The sequence below is a fragment of the Lissotriton vulgaris genome, chromosome 6, assembly GCF_964263255.1.
Source record: "Lissotriton vulgaris chromosome 6, aLisVul1.2, whole genome shotgun sequence".
Classification (NCBI taxonomy): Eukaryota; Metazoa; Chordata; class Amphibia; order Caudata; family Salamandridae; genus Lissotriton; species Lissotriton vulgaris.
Genome location: NC_141694.1, coordinates 1,531,542,019 through 1,531,562,434, shown reverse-complemented (window position 1 = coordinate 1,531,562,434; position 20,416 = coordinate 1,531,542,019). Strand labels below are relative to the sequence as shown.

The following is a 20,416-nucleotide window of genomic DNA, read 5'->3' as shown; positions in this document are numbered from 1 at the left end:
TCAAGCCGTGATCTCTTGACTGGGTAAGAGTGGTCTGCTTAATTCAGACACTCTGTTCATCACCACCCCCTTTTTTGAATCGTTTTTGGCCACCACAAATCTGGCAGGGTATACTCAGACATGAGTCCCTTGCTCACTGCACCACCAGGATTCAAGCAAGCCGGGCCGACGACGGCTGAAATGCCAGAAACCGGTCCCCGGAAGCTTGTCTCCTTTCCGGTGAAGAATTGGCTTGGTAGTTTGGTCTGCCCTGTTCCCATGAGGCACTGGGTCAGACTAATTTGCATATAGCCAGGTTCTGAACTGGGGTGATGCAGTGAGCTAAATAACGGTGATGGATCAAGCCCTGATCTCTTGACTGGGTAAGAGTGGTCTGCTTAATTCAGACAGTCTGTTCATCACCACCCCCTTTTTTGAATCGTTTTTGGCCACCACAAGTGTGGCAGGGTATACTCAGACATGAGTCCCTTGCTCACTGCACCACCAGAATTCAAGCAAGCCGGGCTGACGACGGCTGAAATGCGAGAAACCGGTCCCCGGAAGCTTGTCTCCTTTCCGGTGAAGAATTGGCTTGGTAGTTTGGTCTGCCCTGTTCCCTAGAGGCACTGGGTCAGACTAATTTGCATATAGCCAGGTTCTGAACTGGGGTGATGCAGTGAGCTAAATAACGGTGATGGATCAAGCCCTGATCTCTTGACTGGGTAAGAGTGGTCTGCTTAATTCAGACACTCTGTTCATCACCACCCCCTTTTTTGAATCGCTTTTGGCCACCACAAGTGTGGCAGGGTATACTCAGACATGAGTCCCTTGCTCACTGCACCACCAGGATTCAAGCAAGCCGGGCCGACGACGGCTGAAATGCCAGAAACCGGTCCCCGGAAGCTTGTCTCCTTTCCGGTGAAGAATTGGCTTGGTAGTTTGGTCTGCCCTGTTCCCATGAGGCACTGGGTCAGACTAATTTGCATATAGCCAGGTTCTGAACTGGGGTGATGCAGTGAGCTAAATAACGGTGATGGATCAAGCCCTGATCTCTTGACTGGGTAAGAGTGGTCTGCTTAATTCAGACACTCTGTTCATCACCACCCCCTTTTTTGAATCGTTTTTGGCCACCACAAGTGTGGCAGGGTATACTCAGACATGAGTCCCTTGCTCACTGCACCACCAGGATTCAAGCAAGCCGGGCCGACGACGGCTGAAATGCCAGAAACCGGTCCCCGGAAGCTTGTCTCCTTTCCGGTGAAGAATTTGCTTGGTAGTTTGGTCTGCCCTGTTCCCATGAGGCACTGGGTCAGACTAATTTGCATATAGCCAGGTTCTGAACTGGGGTGATGCAGTGAGCTAAATAACGGTAATGGATCAAGCTCTGATCTCTTGACTGGGTAAGAGTGGTCTGCTTAATTCAGACACTCTGTTCATCACCACCCCCTTTTTTGAATCATTGCTACAAAAGGTGCAAAAGGCAGACTGGGCTAAAGGTGTTACCAAGAGGCCCAAGGATCTGGCTGTAGCACGGGATTCCTTGAAGTGCTCTAATGCCAAGTCAGCCTGCTCTCCGAAGAGACACGTCCCATCAAAAGGCATGTCCATGAATTGGCCTGGATTTCACCATGGAAGACAGATGTTCTCAGCGAGGTGTGGCATCATAAGGCCACAGTCGACCCTCCACACTCTACCCAGCAAGTCAGTCATATCAAAACTTGCTGCATCTCTCCCATCTTTCACTGCCTGAGAGAGCATGGCCCGGGTCTCCTCCGGAACTTGTGGCAGCACTCGCGCAACCATTTCCCAAAGGGTGTGCGAGAAACAGCACAATAAGTAGGCGGGTTTCACCGACCACAATGCAAGGCTGGTGGAAGAAAACATCTGCTTTCCAAGTACATCCAGCCTCTTGGATTCCCTGATGGGGGAGCAGAAGGGAAGGCACTATTGATGTGGCAGCCTGAGCTACCAAGCGCCCAGGAGTGGGGTTTTGGCTGAGGAAACTTGGATCACCCAGAGCCAGATGATGGTGGTATGCTATTGTCCAGTTCACAGGAGCCCCTGTGCTAGGCTTGGACCATGAGACTAGAAGGAAATCTGCCAGAGCTGTATTAAAAGGCAAAAGGATGGCAGATGAGGAAGCCCCAGGTTGAAGCACTTCGGCGAAGAGATTAGTCTGGACTTGCACCAAGGGCAACTCCAGGTCAAAGACCTCTGCTGCCCTACTCACCACCATGGCATAAGTGCTCCCTCCTCTGTAACCACATTGAGCGGAGAGAGCATACCAGTAGCTGGAAATGTGTCCAGTCCACTGGCCTCTCCAAGCTCCTCATAGAAGTCCAAATCCTCACAAAGAGCGTCCAACTGGTGTTCCCAAGAGTCCAGAGTCCCATTCCATTCTTCTCCCATGCCTGAAACTTCTTCAAAATGAACCGGCAACTATGTAGAATCTCTTGGCTCCTTTGGCACCGGAGTTCGATCCACATTGATCCGAGTCTGAGTCATCAGGTATCAGAATGGGGCCGGTGGCGCTTGCAGCGTCGACTTCAGGGCTGGGGAAGTCACGTTGGCACAACCTGCGCTGACCTAAAATCCGATCCATGAAACCCCACCAGTGCAGAGGCCAGAGCTGTTGGTATGTAGCCTGGTGGGGCCTCCTCAAACCCCACGGGGCTCAAAAATGCAGCGCATGGCCTCATAAAACTCTTTAATCTGAGCGTGGATTGCTCCGGCTCCCGGAAACGGGGGGAGGCGCGGAGTTGGACATGGCACTGATTCTGCGGAACCATCCCTGGAGCATCGATGCTCCCCACCCATCTCATCGACAGAATCGTCAAAGTCGAAATTTCTTATGCCTCTTCCCAGAGTGTCCCGAGGACCTCAAGTGCAAAGAAGATGTCTTGGGGCTCCTTGAGAAGTCCCGCAATCTTCTGTTCCTCAATCAGGACCAGGACCGCTAAGGAGTCACGCTCGATGGTGACGACTGCCGGGCCACGAGGTGCTTCAAGGTCCGCTCCTGCAAGGCCTCCGGTGCCACGGCCCGGCAGTCCGAGCACGAGTCTGAGTTGGGGTGTCACTCGAGAAACCAAAGCAAACAAGATGAGGTCAGTTACCAACATGGCAATGTAGCAAGTGCCACATGGCTTGAAACCTATCAGTCTAGAGGTTAACCCTCGACACACAAGAAAAAACGTCTCAACAAAATGTCTGCAAAAAAAGTCAAAATATGGATCAGCGCAAATTGGCATGGAAAGAAAAGAAATTATGCTGCGTGCCTCAGTGACACCCATATAGGTGACCACTGTCACAGCAAACGTCAACGATGCTGGCTATGTCACATGGAGCTGGACGGAGCCACCTGACAGAGTGCAGGGGTACTGCTCACTCAAAGGTTTCTGAATCCAGTCTGACGCCTGAGAAATTCAAAGGTAAGGAATTTGCAGCTACAAGTCTCTATCAGATACAATGCTGTAGTAAGAAACCATCCACTACGATTTCCAGTTGTGCAAAAGAGGAGTTTTAATTTGCGTGAGCTACTTCCAAAATGTGATGCCTTTGACAACATCTTAAAGGTGTTGCTGAGGTGGGAGTATCTGGCATCTCTAACATAATCTTTTACCCAACTTATGTTTGTAATACTTTAATAAGCAAAATGTAAGGGTGTAGAGAGCAGGCAAAGGGCAGAATATTTATCAAGTACTGAGATTCAATGGTTGGAAATGTTGCTGTGTAAAACAAGATATTAAAGGATGCCTTAATGTTGAAGGGAAATCAAGTGGTCATAGCATACAGAAAGTTTCTTTGTGTGGCGCTTCTTAAAATACTTGTGAAAAACGATCTATCTTGAAAGATTCACTCATATTTCTTACTGTGTAACAGAGAAGCAACAAATAGAGCAAGAGGCAGAAAAATGAATATGATTAGATGAACCATATAATAAGTCTATTAGGCTACGGAAAGAGAAGACACATAATTGAACGACTACTCCCCTATTTCCACAACAGAATTGACATATAGTTATAAGTATACAGTACATTTATGGTGAATTAAACTAAATTTACTTGTTCGTCCATGAAAATGTTGTTGGCCATGTGCGTGCATAAATTCAACTGTGACCAATATTGCTCACATTTAGTTTCAAGTAAATAATTGCATTACACCAGAAATCATGATCTATCAAGAAGTTTCCCACTGAGGTCCCATGATTATATTTTAATAAGAATAGGAATGTTTTTCCCTATCAATGTAAACAATCATCTCAATATATTTTTTTCTAGGAAGTAGCTTCGAGTGCCAGAGCTTTTTCCATTAAATTCTTCGTAAACGGCATCTTGAAGTCTTCGAAGTCCACTTCATATGTAAACCGCTCCCGGCGTTGTTCTCGTTTTCTTATTAGTTCTTCAGTAGTAGGTAGTGGAGTCCAAAGCTTAGAAAAGAAAATAATATTTTCTATAAACTAAGTCAGACAATTAAAAAATAAGTATATTACTTTTCCGTTCAATTACCTACACAGATGTTGCTATGCTTACACATAAGGAAAAATCACTAGATTGTACAAGGACTGTAATCTAAATATCACGCTAAATATCGCTGGCCTTGATAAATGTCCGATTAAAGGGATTATTTATCATCTGGTGGGTGGGCAGCAGGTTAGCAAATCCACTGTCCTTGGCTTCCCCTGAGAAGGCCACCATATTAAGAGGTCCCCATCCGCATAGCTGGGATCCATGTGCACTGAAGGCACAGATGAATGCCGGCCAGCTGCCATAATATTTGTACCTGCTCAGCATTTAGCAGGAGACTGAGTCAGTAAAATTAAAAATCAGAAGTCCTGAAGCGCTGGGAGTATTTGCCCTACTCATGCTGGCCATCGTTTGTTTTGCCTGCTCGTGTCTGCCAGGCGTTTTTGCGTGTTGGATCCAGGCATGGAAGATCAGTGACCGCCATGTTCTGAACAAGTGGTGGACCAGAAGCAAGCAGACTACCATGTCAATGGTTTCTGATGGCAGACCCAACTGAGGTTCCAAACCTACCCACAGGTTTCACAACTCTAAATCAAGGGGTAACGGGAATGCCAGTTTGTTGGGTTAGAAGCTCCATCCTCTAAATGGGGCCACAAGTCATTTAAATATTTTGCAAACTAGCTGAAAATTCAGTTGGTCATGTGTTCTCGTCAAAAATGTTAACATATGCTGAGTAGGGCTATGCTCCTAGCTGGTGGGGGACGGGACACTGGACCCGGGCCCTGGGCCCGAGGGGAGTCGCTGGATAATAAAAGAGCACTGCAGAAATATGCCTTGTAGGCAGAAGCGGGATCTTGTTGTGCTGATAATTCTGATGTTGTCAATGTGGATGGTGGGTGGGGGGACAGGGGACGCCTGGGTGTGAGGATACTCACTTGTGACATGCCAGCTGTGTTTCTGTTGGTTAAAAATGCAAATAAAAACTTTTTTTTTAAATGTTCACATATTATATTTCTGGGGGTTGCTTACAGATGGGATACTTACAGATATTTTTTTTAAGGTATGTATGTTTTCGTTTTTTTAACATATAAGGCATGATTTAGAGTTGATGGACAGATTGCTCCGTTGCAAACGCAACGGAGCACGCTATCCGTCAAACTCTTGGTCCCCCCACCTCATATGGAGACCGTGACCTTTCCTTCAACAGAGCCCTCATTGGCTCCATCAACAACAAGCTTCCCCCAAATGTCGGAAGGCGTAGGAGTCTTCAGAGGAAGGGAAATAAACTGCCTGCCCTATTTAGGGAGGACAGTGTCATGTCTATTTTTCTGTTCATGATCACCAAGTCAAAACTGGTGGTGAGGGATAGAAAAACCCTAAACTTCCAGGGTGGGGGTTATCCATTTTTTATTTTTCTGAAACAAACTCTTGCTTTGGGAGTGGGTTTTGGAAAAACAAAATAAAGATTAAACGTTTGGTGAATGGCTATCAAACTGTTTGCACTTTGAAGGGAACCACCTTAACAGCATATCCTTTCAGGGTACAGAGATGACTGCTGGGTGGGCAGTCAGCTCTAAATCTGGTGGTCAGAAGCTCATCAGGATGGTGGAGTTTTTGTCTTTAACCACCTTGATGGAGGGAGTACCGTCTACCAACGCTTAAAACAGGCCCTCAGTTTTTACAGAACCTTCAGGAATGGCACCATCTTGTGATTGGTGTGGAAAAATGTATCAAAATTCCACCTATATAAGACCTCCCTTCCATTGAACATGGGTCTACCCACACATTCATCCCTGAGTGTCTCGTCATCGGTTAAATACCAGGAAATGACCAGGTCATTGGTAGGGGATTGAATTTAGCATACAAAAGCAGGATTTATCATAACATTATTGACTCTCTCAGAGACGGAGAAAATAAATGTTTCATTTGTAAGAACGTATTATTTCTCAAATATGGAATCACATTCTATAAATTTACAACTGATCTGGGTTTCTCCCTATCATATTAATGTGCTGCTTGTAGTATTCTTTTTGAGGAAATTCTTAAATGTTCATGTTGTCCCTAAATTTGCCTTCCTTTTGTTTCAATTGCAATAACTCCGAATATCTTTACAATTGTGCAAACAACCCAGGAGTATTTATAATTTCATGTAGCAAGCATCTGGAAATCATGGATGAACAGCTGTTCTAAATGGAAAACAGCCCTATAAACAACCTCCTCATCAATAGCCCCTCCAATGTATTGGAGGTTCCCGATAAGCAATAAAAGTAGGTATCCTTATTGAATAATCACATAATCTGCTCTTTAGCATTATGTCTGAGATGTGTACCCAGGATTCTCTTTGATACTAAGCCAGAAAATTATAGAAAAACACATTTACATTAACCCGGTACATTACTGGAACCGTAGAGTAGATACCGGAATACAGTTACACAGGGTTAGTTAGTAGTTACCTCAAATAATATCACCTCAAGCCAGGATAGCTGTTCTCTCATTACTTGTGACAAAAGGAATAGCCTTAGCCAGTGCTGCACTAGTAAAATTGAACACTTAACCAATGGCCCACACTACACACATTCAAACCTAGTAGTTTAATTTATCTACAGTTTAACATTATTGTTCCATTTCAAAGCCTTCAAAGATGTTACAACTAAATAACTCTACGCAACCACGTGCAACTCATTGCAAATTTAATTGATTAACAACTGTGTTCCAAGAAAAACCATTCTAGGGTTAGTATGGATTGCTAGAATTTGTTGCACCTGGGAAAGTGATAATGTGTCAGAAACAGACCCACTGAGTTATGTTCCCCCAGTTCGGCCTGCAGAGTTACACAGGTTTTCCAGAAGGTATGCATGGCTTGCGTGCAATAAGCTGGCCACAGCAGCGAGGCTGTACTTTAAGGGAAGGCATGTGTAGTGAATGTTCCACAATTGACACCACAGCGCAGGCAAAACAAGTAACAATATTTGCTTTCCAAAAGCAGTTTAGATAACAGTCATGATTACTCGGGAACAACATTGATCACAACTGCCTGAGAGGAGCAAGATATATTAGAAAGTAAAAGCTGTTCCAAAGTATACCAATGGTTCTAGTGTTCAAACCAGGAAAAGGGTCAAAGATAAACAGAAATTTATAGAGTAGTTGACATTGTTCTCGAAATTGCTTTTGGGTTGGTGGTAGTACTCAGCAATCTGAGCTTGAATAAGGTGTTAAAGAGTCAAACATCTGGTAGTGAGCAGTGCAAAAAGCCGGTTCAAGCGAATCTAATGCACAACCAACTGAGCTGCAGCACATACATTTGAAGTGCAGAAAAGTTTGAAAAGACGTTTCAGGTCAGTAGGTCTGAAATTCCAGTGAGTTTGCAGATTCCATTTTCCTCAGGGCATAATTGGGGGTTGGCAGAGGGTTGACTCTTGGTGCAAAGCTCAGCCAGGCCGCTCCCTGATTTAAGATGGTTCTGCAGAACAGTGGTCTGCCAGCAAGGATATTTATGGTGTTCAACCATTTAATTGGTGTACAACTAACAACTGATTATCCTAAAACTCCCACTGAAACTCAAGCCCTCGCATACAACAAAATGTTTTTTCCTCCTTCATGAGGGTGGTTTGTGTCTGAAAATTTCTCAGAAGCCTTGCTCGTATAAAAATCCACAGCAATGAAAAAGAGACTCCTTGAGTCAGGGCTTTCCAGACTTTACACAACTCGAGAACAAGTGGAATCTTCACACCTGCTTGCCATCATATCCCAAACTTCATGCTGACTCTTTAGACAACAATAGACTATCGTGAACCCTGACACGAAAAGATCAAGCATCAGAAAGCATTCCAGGGTGTTTACACCTAAATCTACATCTTTAGATCCCACACTCTCTTCCATTAACACCACACAATTCCTCCCCACTGAACAAAACTGAGAAGCATCGTGAAAAAGTAGGTGAAATGTACAACAATGCATCTGTTCTTTTCCTTTCCTGGGCTGCGCTTCCACTTTTGTAGCTTGCCTTCAGATCTCCATTTATCATTCTTCAATTTTGACCTTTTTAAGTATTTGAGTCTCAGATATTAAAGCACTTGACATCTGCGAATGACTTCAACTTGTTGTACATTTGAGTTACAGATTCTGAAGGCAGATATTGGGATGAAAACGTCTTCTACATGGTAACAGAAGTGCACTCCTACCCTGAGTGCCCAACTGTACTAATGTCTGGAACCCTAATGGTGACTTGTCCTAGGCAAACATGGATCATGCGTGGGCGGCATGACATAAACCTATCTCATGGATTGTGGTCTTGTTGGACCAAGAGGGGTGCCCAAAGCGCTACCCTCTTAGTGGGAAGGCTACTGCCTTCACCAGGAGTTAAGCGGGCAGAGTGCGGTGGTGGTAGTATACTATGTAGTGATCAGTCGGAGTGAAAAGGTCCTTTTTAACCGTTCTCACTGGAGTGAGGCACACAAGTTAACTCACTTTTAAAATTCCATTGCTGTGTGCTTAACTTACTCTTGGACTACATCAGATTGGTGTAAAGTGCTGAGCAGAACAGAAGTGGTTTATTTTTGCAGTGCAGAAGTAGTTTATCTGTGCTAGGTGTATGTGTGCCTGGGCAGGGTGCATGACAGAGGTAGTGCAGCACTGAGCAGTGCATGCATGTGCTGGATGTACATGTACCTATAAGTGGTACAGTGTAGGAGAGTAGGGTCTGCTATCCTATGGTCACCCCAAATTTTTACTTTTTGCTTCACTGGTTTATGACTTAATGTGGCTGTGGGCCTGCTAATCAGACCCACAGCCTGCTGTTCTCTCTCTAAATTACTGCCAATGCACTTTAGGTGCATTACGAATTGGAACTGGGTCACCTTATTAGCCCCTGTAGCAGTGTACCCTAGGTACCCAGGGCATAGGTGTTTCCAAGGCCTACCAGGGGCTGCAGCATGTATTGTGCCACCCCGGGCCTGGCCTCCATATTTGACACAACTGGCTGATCACTCAGCTGGGGTAAGTTGGTGTAATCGCCTCTTACTTAGATATAGTATCCCTATATCTAACCCTAAACTGGACACATATGTTCCTATCAGCCACTCCTATGGAAGGCCTCATCAATCCTGGAGGCAGAGTGCTTGGAAATATGTGAGGTGGTGCTCTAGCATGAGCTGAGCCTGTCTGCAGCTGTCGGGAACCACTCCCTAAGCTGTTCCGGGATATTGCCATACCATATACTCTTAAGTGCATTATAATCCTCGCGGTTAAATGCTATCTTTGGTTTGGCTTTATCAAAACATGTCGAGTAATGTGTCATACGAATTGGAATACTATCCCCTCGACAGTTCTGTTGACGGGGATAGCATTCCACCTTTCTAGAGGGACACGACATGTGTGTAGCCTTAACCCCGGTTAAAGTTAACCAGAGCCTCAGCATCACAAAATGGATGCTGCCACCACAGACACGAGTCTGGCCTCCTGCTGCTGACCGAAACTCGGCAGATGGTGGCCTGGACAAAGGGTTTCCTGCCTTGGGAGGTGCGAGCACCACCCCAGACAGGGTTTTGTGTATTGGGTAGGACAGGGCTGAATAGAATCAGACATGCCCGGGGCACACAAGGTGTCCCCGTGCATAGGCCAGTCCAAACCGGTCCTGGGACTTTCCAGACCCAGGCCTGGCGAGGAGCTGGACAAAGGAAAGGGGGTCTAACCGCCCCCCTTCCTGGTTCCTCCCAGAGGAGGGACCTAGTAGGTGACCCCCCCCTCAGATTGGGAATAAGAGTGGGAGCAGTGCCATTGCACAGCAGATCATCCTGAATCAACTTTAAACAAAGAAGAAGACTGGACTTCGACATTCTGCTGGTCAGAAGACTGAAGAGAATCTCCCTTGTGGCCTAGGAGTGGCCACCCTGTGAACACAGGCACCAACCAGCAACTCAACGTCTGCTTTGCCGCCGCCTCCTGCCGGAGCCCAAGCCCAGAGCCTGACAAGACCCAGACTCCCAGACTTCTCAGAGCCCGATCCACAGTCCCTGCAAAAAAGGGACCCGTGGAGGCACCGAGTGACGTGGGACCGGACATCTTGGAAGACACTCGAAAAGCTGACTGCGCAGCATCTGAGGCATCCTCGACGTTGTGCTTTGGGGACTGAGAACCCCACCACCGAGCAGACCCTTGCACCGAAGAAGAGCCCTCCAGCATCTCCACGATCTGCGTGGGGCCCTTTTGCATTGTGCCACTCGACGCGCCATCCCGGCCACTAGCCACGTGGTCAGCGGCCATCTTGGCGACGAAACCGACAAACTACACTGCGGGTCTGGTTGCTCCAGACTTGCCCAAGCTCCTGTGAAAAGGAGCACTCGCTCTGACCTTGCTGGTCCGAGTGTTAAGCATCTTTCGATTCCTGCGTGGCTTGCATTAGCCAAGGCCTGTTTGCTCCGATCAGGTCGCCGACACCAGCAACAGCGAGAAGCCTGCGTGGGACAGCTCGTGACCGACTCCTGGACGTCCTCAACCCCTGGTGTCCACGTGGCTGCAGAGAGAAGCTACACGACAACGCCTGTTTGCACCCGACATCGCCTGGTTCCAATCTGGTTCCACGATAGTCACTGGCTAGTGACTTTGAACATTGTCTCCTCTGCTTTCAGGTCTTCACAACTTCAGATCCACCCTTGGATCCACCGGAACTCTTCACATCGAGCCGCCTGCAGCATCTTCAGCTCCAAGCACCATCGACCAGCGTGACGAAACCCGACACTACTTCGACCCTGTGCACCCGCTTCCTGTGGGTGAGGTAACTCAGCTCCGCCGGTGTTCCTACACTGGTACACATCTCAAGGGCCTGTGTCTTAAGTTTCAGCGTTCTAGGTCACTCGGAAGGTTCCTAACTAACTTTGTACTTTTTACGCACCATAGACTTTACATTGGAAAGTGCGTGCACTTTGAACACTGCACCTGAGTCCCGCGGGCCTTTCACGACTTAGTCACTGCTAGTCTCGAATAGCTCCAGCGATTCCCAAGGCCCTAGGCCTGTTCCCTTTCTGATTGGTATCTCTTATACCACTTTCTTAGTATATGGTTTAGGTGGCCCCTAGGGCTCATCCATATTGTGCGACTTTTGTGTATTTTAAACTGTCTTGTGATTTAACGCTTGTGCTTCTGTGCTCATAAAGAGTCCAGGGGATTTTATAGTTAATAAATCAATATATATTTTCAATATATATCTGTGTGGTGTCCCTTTCATTTGGTATTCAAGGGGGTTGTGTATGGTAATACAGCTGGCTTCACATGCCTTTTAGAGTTTAGCCTAAGACTGCTTTGTCCACGTTACCACTAGGATAACTGGTCTACAAGGTTGACTTACAACCAATCCTCATAAGGGTTGCTTGGCATGGTACAAAGTGATCACTAGAATTAGTGAGCATTATATACCAGGCCAACTTCTCACATTGGTGGCAGCGGTGGGATCTGAGCTTGCTGTTGTTTTACCATTACAATCTTTGAGATTATCATTTGAAAGATCATACAGGTACCTGCTAGGTACATATAAAACAAGACTAGTATACTTAAGTTCTACTGAACTTAGTTGTTGTAGAGCAAAGGGAGTAGCACACCCTGACTACAACTACTAGATAGATTTAGTAGGTAAACACCAGTGTAGGTAGATTGCAACACATCCACCCACACTAGAGCAATGTCTGGAGCAGAGGGTTCCACTGGGAACATCCCTGTTGAGAGTGACCCTCCAAGGGCACCATCCAAATTTGCTATTTTTTCCTTTAAGGAATTAAGACAGCTTTGTGTCTTAAGGGGTCTGAAGACAGGGCCTTCCCCTACTACAGACCACCTAAGAGAGCTCTTAGACCAGTCTGAGACTCTAAAGCCCTCTAAGGCAGACCCCACTGGGAATGCTGAAGGAGGCCATCCTTCAGAGGATGACACTGCAGACACCCCTGTCCCTATCATCCTGGTAGATGAGGAAGCCCCCATCACTGGAGCTCCTCAGGTAGATGAGGAAGAAGAGGAAGAGGAAGAAGAGGAAGAGGGGGGAAGCAGTGAGTCAGATGATGACAGAAATAGTCAGGTGCTGGTCAGTAGACTGAACCAGGCTAACTTAAGCCTATTTGGGACTGAATCTGGTAACAACCCATTCAGACCCCCAGGTGGACTTAACCAGAAGCCTAGGAGGAGAAGGACTCACTCAGGTGACTCTGACAACTCCCATGCTTCTAGAGGCTCTCATGGTCACTCCAGGAAGGAGATGACTAGCCCTCAGAGAAGGGAACATGAGGCCAAGATGAGAGAGGCTGAGCTTAGGATCCAGAGGCAAGAGTTAGAGGTTGCCCTGGCCAAGGAGAAACTTGCTAGAGCAAGTCAGCCTAGAGAGAGTGGGGTAATAGAACCCACTGGTGGTAGCAATATCCACAAGGATAAAGACAGGTCTTTTGATAACAGAAACCTGAGTAAGATTGTGCCCCCCTACAAAGCTGGGGATGATATCCATAAATGGATCACTGCAATGGAGAGAGCCTGCAGAGTACAGCAGATCCCTCAGGAGCAGTGGGCAGCAATCTTGTGGCTCTCCTTTGAAGGTAGAGGCCGATACAGACTCCTCACAGTTAGTGATGGGGATTCTAGAAACTACCTGGTCCTGAAGAGTGCTCTGATTGATGGGTTAGGCTTAACCACTGAACAGTACAGGTTAATCTTCAGAGATACCCAGAAGACACAGACTCAGGACTGGTCAGAATTTGTTGAGTGTGCCACTAAGGCTCTGGAGGGATGGTTGCTGGGAAGCAAGGTTACAGACTATGAAGGATTGTATAATTTGCTGATGAGAGAACAAATTTTAAATAATTGTCAGAACCAGCAGTTGCATCAACATTTGGTTGACTCAGATTTGACCTCTCCCCAAGAATTGGGAAAGAGGGCAGATAAATGGGTAAGAACCAGAGTTAAGCAAAAGAACCAGAACCAGGGTGGTGACCAGAAGAAAACAGACCAGAAGGGTGGGGAGCAGAAAGCTAAAGACCAGAAGTCTTCAACAGGGCCCCAAAATGATACAGAGGGTGGGTCCCAAACTTCCAAGAAGAAGAAGAAAGAAGGTCAGAAGAAACCCTGGTGTAAAACTTGTAAAAACACCTCTCACTGGACAAGTGAGTGTAAAAAGGGTGGAGCCCCCAGCACTGCAGCCCCTAAGGCAACTGCACCCACGAGTACAGCTAGCAGTGCTGGTCCACAAACCAAGGGGGTAGTGGGTATCACCTTGGGAACTGAAGGAGATTCTGACCTAGTCAGAACCCTTACACAGGCTGTTCTGATTTGTGAAGGGGACATAGATTTGACCCCTGACATAAGTCCCAGTAACCTGGGCAAATACAGACAGACGCCTTTGATTAATAACAAAGTGGCTCAAGCTTACAGGGACACATGTGCCAGTGTCACTATGGTGACACCTAACTTTGTGGGCCCTGGACAATACATGCCAGGTGATAATTACCTGGTGACCAATGCCAGCAATGTCACTACTACACATAGTGTGGCACTCGTTAACTTTTCCTGGGGAGGGGTAACTGGCCTAAAAAGAGTTGTGGTTAGTGCTGATCTCCCAGTTGAATGTTTGTTGGGCAATGACCTGGAGAACTCTCTATGGTCAGAATTTGAGTACAGGACTCATGCAGAGATGTTAGGGATATCATCACATGTCCTTGCTGTGACCAGGTCACAGGCCAAAAAGTGCCTCTCTGAACCTCAGGTCTTAGATCCTGGAACAATGGACCAAGCACCTTCCAAGAAGAAGAACAGGAGGGTTAAGGCTGTGCCTTCCCAACTGCCTGCAAGTGAGGATCAAGCTTCACAGGAAGCTGGTCTTGAGACCCCTGAAGGAACTGCCTCTGAAGAACTTGAACCTGATCAGGTTGAGTTTCTGGGGACAGGGGGACCTTCTAGGGCAGACTTGGGGCAGGCTCAGTTAACCTGTCCTTCTCTTGAACCCCTCAGACAGCAGGCTGCTGCTGAGGCTGCGGGGAATGCTCAAGGTGCCCATAAAGTTTATTGGGATGAAGGACTCCTTTACACAGAGGGTAGAGACCCCAAGCCTGGTGCCACCAGGAGGTTGGTTATACCTCTGCAATTTAGGGGTTTCCTTCTCACCTTAGCCCATGATATTCCTCTAGCAGGACACTTAGGCCAGAATAAGACCTGGGACAGACTTGTCTCTCACTTTCACTGGCCCCACATGTCTGAAGACACCAAGGAGTTTTGTCGCTCCTGTGAAACCTGCCAAGCCAGTGGTAAAGCAGGTGGAACAACAAAGGCCCTCCTAATACTACTACCTGTGGTGGGGGTCCCCTTTGAAAGAGTGGGGATTGATATTGTAGGTCCAATGGATCCCCCTACAGCATCTGGGCACAGATTCATACTGGTGGTAGTGGATCATGCCACCAGGTACCCAGAGGCAATTCCACTTAGGACCACAACAGCTCCTGTTGTGGCAAGGGCCTTACTTGGAGTTTTCTCCAGAGTGGGGTTTCCTAAGGAGGTAATATCTGATAGAGGTGCCAACTTCATGTCAGGATATTTGACAGCTATGTGGAAGGAATGTGGTGTCAACTACAAGTTCACCACTCCTTATCATCCACAATGTAATGGGCTTGTTGAGAGATTTAACAAGACCCTAAAGGGCATGATTAAAGGATTACCTGAAAAGCTCAGGCGAAGATGAGATATCCTACTGCCCTGCCTTTTGTTTGCTTACAGAGAGGTCCCTCAAAAGGGGGTTGGCTTCAGCCCCTTTGAATTGTTGTTTGGGCACCCTGTAAGAGGACCCCTGTGTCTGGTGAAGGAAGGATGGGAGTTACCTCTCAAAAAGCCTAAGCAAGACATAGTGGACTATGTACTTGGTCTCCGCTCCAGGATGGCAGAGTACATGGAAAAGGCATCCAAAAACCTTGAGGCTAGCCAAGAATTACAGAAAGCTTGGCATGACCAAAAGGCTGTCCTTGTTGAGTTTCAGCCTGGACAGAAGGTATGGGTGTTGGAGCCAGTGGCCCCAGCAGCACTCCAAGACAAATGGTCTGGACCCCATACAATTCTGGAGAAGAAGGGAGAGGTTACCTACTTGGTGGACCTAGGAACTCCCAGGAGCCCCCACAGGGTGCTCCATGTTAACAGACTAAAGGCATATGTCAACAGGGAAGACATGGGCTTGCTCATGGCTACAGATGAGGGACAGGAGGAAGAGAGTGACCCTCTCCCAGACCTGCTCGCTCAGAACCCTGAGGATGGCTTAGTTGATGATGTAGCCTTAGGTGGCAGCCTCACTGAACATCAGCAACATGACTGCACACAAGTTCTACAGGCATACAGGCATATGTTCTCATTCACACCCAGTCAGACTAACTGGTGTACCCATGTGGTGGACACTGGTGACAGTCTTCCTGTAAAGAGCAAGATTTACAGGCAACCTGACCACGTCAGGGACTGCATAAAGACTGAGGTGCAAAAGATGCTGGAATTAGGTGTCATTGAGCCTTCAGAGAGCCCCTGGGCTAGCCCAGTGGTTCTGGTCCCCAAACCTCACACCAAAGATGGCAAGAGAGAGATGAGGTTCTGTGTGGATTACAGAGGACTCAATGCTGTCACCAGGACAGATGCACACCCTATTCCAAGGGCAGATGAGCTCATTGACAAATTGGCTTCTGCCAAATATTTGAGCACATTTGACTTGACAGCTGGCTACTGGCAAATCAGGTTAGCTGAGGAGTCTAAAGCCAAGACAGCATTTTCTACCCCTAGTGGGCATTATCAATTTGTGGTGATGCCCTTTGGTTTGAAAAATGCACCTGCCACCTTCCAAAGATTGGTGAATCAAGTCCTCACTGGGTTGGATGACTTTTGTGCAGCTTATCTGGATGATATTGCTGTCTTTAGCTCCACCTGGGAGGATCACCTGGTCCACCTGAAAGGAAGTGCTTGAGGCTCTGCAAAAGGCAGGCCTCACTATCAAGGCAACAAAGTGCCAGATAGGGCAGAGCAAGGTTGTATACCTGGGCCACCTTGTAGGTGGAGGCCAAGTTCAACCACTGGACAGTAAGATCCAGACCATAAAGGACTGGTCCCCTCCAACTACCCAGACTCAGGTCAGAGCTTTCTTGGGCCTGACTGGGTACTACAGGAAGTTTGTTAAGAACTATGGGTCCATTGTGACTCCTCTTAATGATCTGACATCCAAGAAGATGCCCAACAAGGTTCAGTGGACAGAAATCTGTCAAAAGGCATTTGATGACCTAAAGAAGGCCATGTGCTCTGCACCTATCCTGAAGAGTCCTGACTACTCAAGAGAGTTCATTGTCCAAACAGATGCTTCTGAGTTGGGAGTGGGAGCAGTGCTTTCACAGCTTAATGTAGATGGCCAGGACCAGCCCATTGCTTTTATTAGCAGAAGGCTGACCCCCAGAGAGAAACGTTGGTCAGCTATAGAGAGGGAGGCCTTTGCTGTGGTGTGGGCCCTGAAGAAGTTGAGACCATACTTATTTGGCACTCACTTCAAGATTCAGACCGACCATAAGCCCCTCTTATGGCTTAATCAGATGAAGGGTGAAAACTCCAAACTACTCAGGTGGTCCATTTCCCTACAGGGGATGGACTTTACAGTGGAGCACCGCCCAGGGACTGACCATGGCAACGCAGATGGTCTCTCCAGGTACTTCCACTTAGAACATGAAGACACAACTGGTCAAGGTTGGTCTAATGTCCCTGCGTTTGGGGGGGGGGGGTTGTGTAGGAGAGTAGGGTCTGCTATCCTATGGTCACCCCAAATATTTGCTTTTTGCTTCACTGGTTTATGACTTAATGTGGCTGTGGGCCTGCTAATCAGACCCACAGCCTGCTGTTCTCTCTCTAAATTACTGCCAATGCACTTTAGGTGCATTACGAATTGGAACTGGGTCACCTTATTAGCCCCTGTAGCAGTGTACCCTAGGTACCCAGGGCATAGGTGTTTCCAAGGCCTACCAGGGGCTGCAGCATGTATTGTGCCACCCCGGGCCTGGCCTCCATATTTGACACAACTGGCTGATCACTCAGCTGGGGTAAGTTGGTGTAATCGCTTCTTACTTAGATATAGTATCCCTATATCTAACCCTAAACTGGACACATATGTTCCTATCAGCCACTCCTATGGAAGGCCTCATCAATCCTGGAGGCAGAGTGCTTGGAAATATGTGAGGTGGTGCTCTAGCATGAGCTGAGCCTGTCTGCAGCTGTCGGGAACCACTCCCTAAGCTGTTCTGGGATATTGCCATACCATATACTCTTAAGTGCATTATAATCCTCGCGGTTAAATGCTATCTTTGGTTTGGCTTTATCAAAACATGTCGAGTAATGTGTCATACGAATTGGAATACTATCCCCTCGACAGTTCTGTCGACGGGGATAGCATTCCACCCTCCTAGAGGGACACGACATGTGTGTAGCCTTAACCCCGGTTAAAGTTAACCAGAGCCTCAGCATCACAAAATGGATGCTGCCACCACAGACACGAGTCTGGCCTCCTGCTGCTGACCGAAACTCGGCAGATGGTGGCCTGGACAAAGAGTTTCCTGCCTTGGGAGGTGCGAGCACCACCCAGACAGGGTTTTGTGTATTGGGTAGGACAGGGCTGAATAGAATCAGACATGCCCGGGGCACACAAGGTGTCCCCGTGCATAGGCCAGTCCAAACCGGTCCTGGGACTTTCCAGACCCAGGCCTGGCGAGGAGCTGGACAAAGGAAAGGGGGTGTAACCGCCCCCCTTCCTGGTTCCTCCTAGAGGAGGGACCTAGTAGGTGATCCACCCCTCAGATTGGGAATAAGAGTGGGAGCAGTGCCATTGCACAGCAGATCATCCTGAATCAACTTTAAACAAAGAAGAAGACTGGACTTCGACACTCTGCTGCTCAGAAGACTGAAGAGAATCTCCCTTGTGGCCTAGGAGTGGCCACCCTGTGAACACAGGCACCAACCAGCAACTCGACGTCTGCTTTGCCACCGCCTCTCCCCGGAGCTCGAGCCCAGAGCCTGACAAGACCAAGACTCCCAGACTTTTCAGAGCCCGATCCACAGTCCCTGCAAAGAAGGGACCAGTGGAGGCACCGAGTGACGTGGGACCGGACATCTTGGAAGACACTCGAAAAGCTGACTGCGCAGCATCTGAGGCATCCTCGATGTTGTGCTTTGGGGACTGAGAACCCCCACCACCGAGCAGCCCTTGCATCGAAGAAGAGCCCTCCAGCATATCCACGATCTGCGTGGGGCCCTTTTGCATTGTGCCACTCGACGCGCCATCCCGGCCACTAGCCACGTGGTCAGCGGCCATCTTGGCGATGAAACCGACAAACTACACTGCGGGTCTGGTTGCTCCAGACTTGCCCAAGCTCCTGTGAAAAGAAGCACTCGCTCTGACCTTTCTGGTCCGAATGTTAAGCATCTTTCGATTCCTGCGTGGCTTGCATTAGCCAAGGCCTGTTTGCTCCGATCAGGTCGCCGACACTGCCAACAGCGAGAAGCCTGCGTGGGACAGCTCGTGACCGACTCCTGGACGTCCTCGACCCCCGGTGTCCACGTGGCTGCAGAGAGAAGCTACATGATAACGCCTGTTTGCACCCGACATCGCCTGGTTCCAATCTGGTTCCACGTTAGTCACTGGCTAGTGACTTTGAACATTGTCCCCTCTGCTTTCAGGTCTTCACAACTTCAGATCCACCCTTGGATCCAGCGGAACTCTTCACAACGAGCCGCCTGCAGCATCTTCAGCTCCAAGCACCATCGACCAGCGTGACGAAACCCGACACTACTTCGACCCTGTGCACCCGCTTCCTGTGGGTGAGGTAACTCAGCTCCGCCGGTGTTCCTACACTGGTACACATCTCAAGGGCCTGTGTCTTAAGTGTCAGCGTTCTAGGTCACTCGGAAGGTTCCTAACTAACTAACTTTGTACTTTTTACGCACCATAGACTTTACATTGGAAAGTGCGTGCACTTTGAACACTGCACCCGAGTCCCGCGGGCCTTTCCCGACTTAGTCACTGCTAGTCTCGAATAGCTCCAGCGATTCCCAAGGCCCTAGGCCTGTTCCCTTTCTGATTGGTATCTCTTATACCACTTTCTTAGTATATGGTTTAGGTGGCCCCTAGGGCTCATCCATATTGTGCGACTTTTGTGTATTTTAAACTGTCTTGTGATTTAACGCTTGTGCTTCTGTGCTCATAAAGAGTCCAGGGGATTTTATAGTTAATAAATCAATATATATTTTCAATATATATCTGTGTGGTGTCCCTTTCATTTGGTATTCAAGGGGGTTGTGTATGGTAATACAGCTGGCTTCACATGCCTTTCAGAGTTTAGCCTAAGACTGCTTTGTCCACGTTACCACTAGGATAACTGGTCTACAAGGTTGACTTACAACCAATCATCATAAAGGTTACTTGGCATGGTACAAAGTGATCACTAGAATTAATGAGCATTATATACCAGGCCAACTTCTCACATACAGTACCTGAAGGATGTAGTGCCGTGTAGTGTGTGCAGGATAATTGCATGCGCTGGGTGTATGTGTACCTGTGAGTGGTGCAATACATGAAGGATACAATGCATCTATGTTAAATGCATATGCTAGGTGTATGTGTGCCTATGAGTGGTACAATACATAAAGGATACAGTGCTGGGTAGAGCATGCATGTTAAATGCTAATTCTGGATGTATTTGTGCCTCTGAATGGTACAATACATGGAAGATAAAGTACTTTCAGTGCATGCATTCTGTATACATGCACTGACTGTATATGTGCCTTTGAATAGTACAATACATGGAGGGCCCTGGGTTCAATTTTGGGACACCCAGGCCTGCATGGTGAAACATGGAGAGGAGGTAGAGAGATTGCCCACACAATTTTGCACTGCTGCATTCCTGTAAGCTGGGTGGGACACATCTTTGGGATGGGAGGACCAGGCTTCCCCT

The 20,416-nt window shown here is 47.7% G+C and overlaps 1 protein-coding gene across 1 annotated transcript in view; it reads right to left on the bottom strand.

The window, feature by feature from the left end:
- Nucleotides 1-4,019: 4,019 nt before the first annotated feature.
- ANKEF1 (ankyrin repeat and EF-hand domain containing 1) overlaps nucleotides 4,020-20,416 on the bottom strand; it is a 248,431-nt gene continuing 232,034 nt past the window's right edge. The window contains exon 11 of the mRNA XM_086927711.1: nucleotides 4,020-4,405. Within this exon, the coding sequence (XP_086783837.1) occupies nucleotides 4,253-4,405 (153 nt within the window). The 3' untranslated portion in view covers nucleotides 4,020-4,252. The remainder of the gene's footprint in view (nucleotides 4,406-20,416) is intronic.